Genomic DNA, 6,000 nt, shown 5'->3' on the forward strand with positions numbered 1-6,000 from the left:
GATCAAGTCAAGTCACTTTGTACTCAGGTCACTTGTTACCAGAGTCACTTCATACCCAAATCACCTGGTACCTAACCAAAATCACTTTGTACCACCAACACGTGTTTAATTGTCTGTGTGTAAATCACTCTCTGTCTGTCTGTCTGTCCGGGTTATAAGTTCATTAATTCTGTATATTTTCATGGTAATATACACAACAAAATGCAGGAAGATCAGAATAAAATTTCCTCAGCGCAGGTGTCTTTATCAAACTGTGGTACAGTGTACTTCAAATTAAAATGCCTGTTAAAAAGGAGCAGTACTTGCCTGGGAAGAGTAGCAACAGCACACTTGACACAAACATTGGTTATTATCAAGTTGGTTATTATCATATTACCTATAAGACTTGACTTGGGTACAGAGAGACTTCGTACCAATGTCACTTCAAACCCAAGTCACTGCATACCCAAGTCACTTCATACACAAGTCACTTCAAACCCAAGTCACTAAAAAACCCAAGGCACTTCATAACCGAGTCACATTGTACCTAAAGTCACTTTATACCAAAGTCACTTCGTACCCAAGCATGCCAAGTCACTTTGTGCTCAAGTCACTTTATACCGAAGTCACTTTGTACCCAGTCACTCTGTACCAAGTCACTCTGTACCAAGTCACTACTTGGGTACAAAGTGACTTGGACACAGAGTAATGAGGGTGAACATTGACTTGGGTGCAATATGACTGGGGTAAAAGTGACTTGGTTATGAAGCGACTTTGATACAAAGTGACTTGGGTACAAAGTTACTCAGGTATGAAGTGACCTGGAAATGAAGTGACTTGGGTACGAACTAATGTAACTGAGGTACAAAGCGACTTTGGAACAGTTGACTTCGTATTAAGTGGCTTGGGTACAAAATTACTTGGGTATGAAGTGGCTTGGGTACAAATTTACTTTGGTACGAAGGGACTTGGATACGAAGTGACTTGGATACAAAGTGACTTGGGTACGAAGTGACTTGGGTACAAAGTGACTTGGGTAGGAAGTGACTTGGGTAGGAAGTGACTTAGGTATGAAGGGACTTAGGTTTTAAGTGACTTGGGTACGAAGAGACTTGAGTACAAAGTGACTTGGTACGAAGTGACTTGAGTATGAATTGACTTGGGTACGAAGTGACTTGGGTACAAAGTGACTTGGGTACAAAGTGACTTGGGTACGAAGTGACTTGTGCAGGAAGTGACTTGTGTAGGAAGTGACTTGGGTACAAATTTACTTGGGTACAAATTTACTTGGGTACAAAGTGAATTGGGTATGAAGTGACAAGGGTACAAATTTACTTGGGTACAAAGTGACTTGGGTAGAAAGTGACTTGGGTACGAAGTGACTTGGATACAAAGTGACTTGGGTATGAAGTGACACGGGTACAAATTTACTTGGGGACGGAGTGACTTGGGTAAAAAGTGACTTGGGTACGAAGTGACTTGGGTATGAAGTGACTTGGGTACGAAGTGACTTTGGTATGAAGTGACTTGGGTACAAAGTGACTGACACTCTTCACTAGTAAGATTAGTCAGTGTTATCACAATTAGTTCTTTTCACCGAATGTAACTAGCTACAAGTAACAACACTCACTGTTACTTTTATTGTTCACTTGGATCCCTGTACCACGTACAGCGACAACCCTATGGGTGATTGTACGTGATGAGGAAGGAAGGTTCAGCAGTGGTTTTCTCATCTTAAACAGAAAACCAATTTGTTTAAAACCTCCCCTCATTGAACTAGGAAAAATCAGTCATTCATCAGTAGATGATAATGTGTAAATAATGTGCATTACAATGTGCATTACAGTCGTCACCGACGTCAGTCTGAGACATACACGGCGGAATGAATTAGTTGGTCATGTTGGTTGTTAAAACATACAAACTTGTGACTTCAACAAGACTAAAATAAACTGCGCGGAAACTTAGGAACAACACTACATGATTGGATTGAAAAATTACTTTCATGTGATTTGTCTTAATGTTAAAGTATACAGTGCACCTTTGTGTGTAGTTCAATAGTCCTTCAATACAACACAGAGAAATGGCAGAAACTGTGCATGTGTTTGAATAGGCTCTTATGACCAAGGCGAGCGCAGTCTTTTCACAACTGTTTCGGAAAATATTTTGAGTGTTTTCTCAAGTGAACAAAGAGGACGTAAACTTGGATGTCTGAGTTGACGAGTATATTTTGTTCATGATTCTTCTGTGTCTGACTTTGAAGACACCAAATCAAGGACAACAATGCATTGCACTGCTCACTAGCTAGCACCACACTGTGTGCTGGACAAACCTCAAACCACATACACAGTAATTAATGATCCCAAACTAGGGGTGGAAGTTTCTCAACAACCACTCACAAACATGCCAGCTGAGTGGCCTCTTAAGACAAAGGATACCCTTTAATCTGAGTTTCATAACTTGCTCTGTGTCCTGCTCCCTGTCCGCATCTTCGTCTTGAACTTCCAGCGACCCATCAGTTTCTTCGTCCCCTCGACCCGAAGGTGCATCTGTGCATAAGGAATAGGAAAATCCCGCGATTAAACATGCCGTGTAATCACCACTAACTACAAGATTTTCTGACCAAGGAAAACTCGAATGCCGGCGTGAGTGGTCTTCAAAGAAAGTTGAAAGATCTATGCTCACCTTTATTGTCGGTACCGACCACTTTGTCGGCCCATGACGACCAGGGCTGGCCCACAAACTGTGACGGACTACCGTGGTCTACGGTCGCCATTACTGATCTGCCGTGTTGCCTGCCATGTATCCCGTCGTGCTATGCGCGTGACGTCACTGACAGTTCGCATGGCCGGCAGAGGAGAGCCAGGAGAGAGTCATGATGACTTTTCTTGCAACTATTTTCTCCGAAGTGATGACTATATTTTGTGTATTCCAGTTTACTGAAAGAGTTGTACAGTCTTTACGAAAGTAAAGAAACATCATCTGAAAAGTTGTCTCTGTATGTGTAAAAGCGCTTAGTTTCTCTATTGTCTTAGAAAATACAACCTTTGGTGCTTGGCGAGCAGTTTGTTTTCTTCTTTGAGTTGTCTTTATGTTTTTCCTTTATTATTAGTGAAAGCTCGCTCAACACGCACAGAGCATTGTTCTCATTGCTGGAGCTAGGCGTCTGCATGCTAACCCCCAACACTTGACTCAATGAAAGTTTCATGTTTAGTTCACAATCATTACCCAAATATCAGTACTAACCGAAACAGTTTTCGATGGTTAATGAAATTATACTGCAGAAAAAAATATAAACACATAAAGTAGAAATGAAAATTCAAATAAAGAAAATGGCTTTGTTTTATTGAAATTTGAGGGTGGGGGCCGATGTTGATGTTTTCTTGTTTTGCAAATGGTCACTTATTATCGATCAACTTTCTAATTTTCTGAGTGTCCAAAACCTCAAATTTTAAATGTTGTTCATGCCTCATTAGTCTTCTTTTCTTTGTCTAACCTTTTTGTCTAATTTGTTTAATATAATTTACACCATGTTAAATTAACAATTGGAAAAATTTCATTTTATTGGCATCGAAGAATATTGTTTTAAATTAAAAAAATTTACTTTTGTTATTTCTTTTTTGGCTGAGAGCTTCAAAGCTATGGATAGATTTAAACGGAAAGCAACAGCTGCTCGTCACTTTAGTTGATGTGTATGCGGTTTTTTGTTTATTCTTCCCAAATTGTAGTAGTTGTCGTTTTGTAACTAGGAACTATGAACTTATGCCACAGCATATTTGTATCAAGTAAAACTGAATAAACAAAGCAACAAATTCCCAACAATTGTCAACAAGGAATAATTTAATGATCCGTGTCAAAATTCACAAGGCTTTTAAACAAAAGAGCTTGCTTAGCACAAACAAATCTTGCTTAGCAGAAAGTTATCAGACAACCAAAATTCTATGAAGTGATGCAACTGGTAGCCGGGAATTTGTTTGCTTAGCAACAAAACATAAGCAGCATTAGTCTGCTTAACACCCATATTAGATTGGGCCCTGTTAAGTGGACAGTGCATGCCAACATATATTTGCTAGTATCCAATTTCCGCAAAGTATAATTGCTAAGCAAAATTGAGTGATGGGCGGTTTAAACAATTTCAAAAAGCTAATAAGCAGAAAACAAAACGAAACCGGTAAGTGAGTATTACCCTGTCAATTACTCGGCAGGATTTGTCTGTACCGGTAATTGGGAACTTATTGTGCTAAGCCCATTTCAGAAATGATGCCCAGTTTATGACAACACAAACCAACATCAGTAGAGGTAGCTAGATCCATGGGAGACAAGGCACACAAAAACACAATCAGTCAATAATATATTTTTATACTGCACTTTCAAATGCGGTTTTAATCAACATTACTGTGGTGTAGAATGATGACATGGTGGCCATCTTTTTTCATCTGCTACTTTTGCCAAATATCTTACGTAAATCTTACTTTATACTAGTATAGACAAAATAATTCACAAGCTCTTGTGATGTTTTTGCCAAAAATTTTAATATCACACAAAAAAATTCTTTTGAGCAGAATGTGTTTTTCTCAAAGAGATTGACAGATTGGGACTTGTAACTCCCAAGTGAATAAATCTGTGTCACATGTTTATTCATGCAAATGAGTTCTACTTAATAAATGAGAGGTTAAATGCAATAATGGGGAATACTAGTGCAGTGTGCACCCTAGTTTTATTATCATACATTGTGTACAATGCAACTATCCGACATGGGACCGATTTTTTTTAGCTGTCTGGTATAACAATTTGATGGACTTTGGAGGAGGCTTTCCCCGACATGGGTACAACAATGGGTAAATTTCTCATGGGAGCAGTGTTGCAGTGTTGTCTCAGAAAAGACGCTTATAGTCTTGACGCTTTGATCAGTGTACTCTGCTTGTTTTAAGGAGGAAACAAGCAGAGAACACTACACTGTTCGAAGCGTCAAGACTGTACCAACAACTTTTCTCCGAGCCAACACTTCTCCAAAGAGATTTAAACATGGAGGAACCTGCTTAAACTAGTTATGTCTTATTATTTACACTGTGCAAAGCTTTAATCATCACTGATAGGCAAAAAAAACCTGCTACAGTGGGATCGAGGTATACCGTAACCTCTCAATACATCTGTAATCAAATCCTAATAGAATTGTGACGGATGGCAATTATTTTTTGATAAAGTTTAAGGTCCGAGTAGTTTTTGTAGGACAAAAAAACACTTTGTCAACAGATTTACTTTAAACTTACACGGTTTGAAGCTAATGATGATAGAAAGCTTCCCTAAAAAAAATTACTTGCTGAGGTGCTGCAGTTTTTGGAGAAATGAATAAATGAATAAATTAAGTCACGAAAATAATTTTCATCTCAGTTAGATGACAAATATTTCAGCGTGTAAAATGCTATTTCGTGACTTGTTTTACTCATTTCTCAAACACAGCACTTCATCAAGTAAAATTTTAAGGTAAGCTTTCTACTACCATCTTCAAATGGTGTAAGTTTAATGTAAATATTTGGACTATGTGTTTTGTGTTACAAAAAGTACCAAAATCCTTTTAAACAGCTCTATGAATGACCACATCAGTGTCGTTTGCTTTTTTAACTTCACCACTGAGTTCATTCAAGCTTCCTTTGGTAACTTTACTCAATTTACATACAACTTTTCAGGATACATTTCAACTTTTACATCAAAGCAATTATTGGGACCAAAGAAAACCCACAGTATTTTACAGATGAAATGGAACATTGTGTATGTATGCATTTTTTACTCAACAAGAAATGCAAGTGTCCAGTTTGTGATTGGTAAACTCCGTGACATTTTTTAAGACTATCATATAAATTATAACCTTTTGGCTTGTAGTATTTCTCATTGAACAGTGATCTGGTGACCAAATGCTAGTCAGAACACCGCAAGACCAGCCAATAATTCTCTCCCAGTGATCCGGTTAGTCAAATCAGTGTTAAAAAGTATCCATTATTTGAAGTGAAATATGGACTTTGGAAA

General features: G+C 38.2%; 1 protein-coding gene across 1 annotated transcript in view; it reads right to left on the minus strand.

Annotated features, from left to right (window-relative positions):
- LOC117303450 (ataxin-7-like) overlaps nucleotides 1-4,393 on the minus strand; it is a 42,757-nt gene extending 38,364 nt beyond the window's left edge. Inside the window, exons 1-3 of the mRNA XM_033787651.1 lie at nucleotides 4,373-4,393; nucleotides 2,662-2,791; nucleotides 2,415-2,525 (exon numbers count right to left, since the gene is read on the minus strand). Of these exons, the coding sequence (XP_033643542.1) occupies nucleotides 2,415-2,525; nucleotides 2,662-2,791; nucleotides 4,373-4,393 (262 nt within the window). The remainder of the gene's footprint in view (nucleotides 1-2,414; nucleotides 2,526-2,661; nucleotides 2,792-4,372) is intronic.
- Nucleotides 4,394-6,000: the final 1,607 nt, after the last annotated feature.

The sequence above is a fragment of the Asterias rubens genome, chromosome 2, assembly GCF_902459465.1.
Source record: "Asterias rubens chromosome 2, eAstRub1.3, whole genome shotgun sequence".
Classification (NCBI taxonomy): Eukaryota; Metazoa; Echinodermata; class Asteroidea; order Forcipulatida; family Asteriidae; genus Asterias; species Asterias rubens.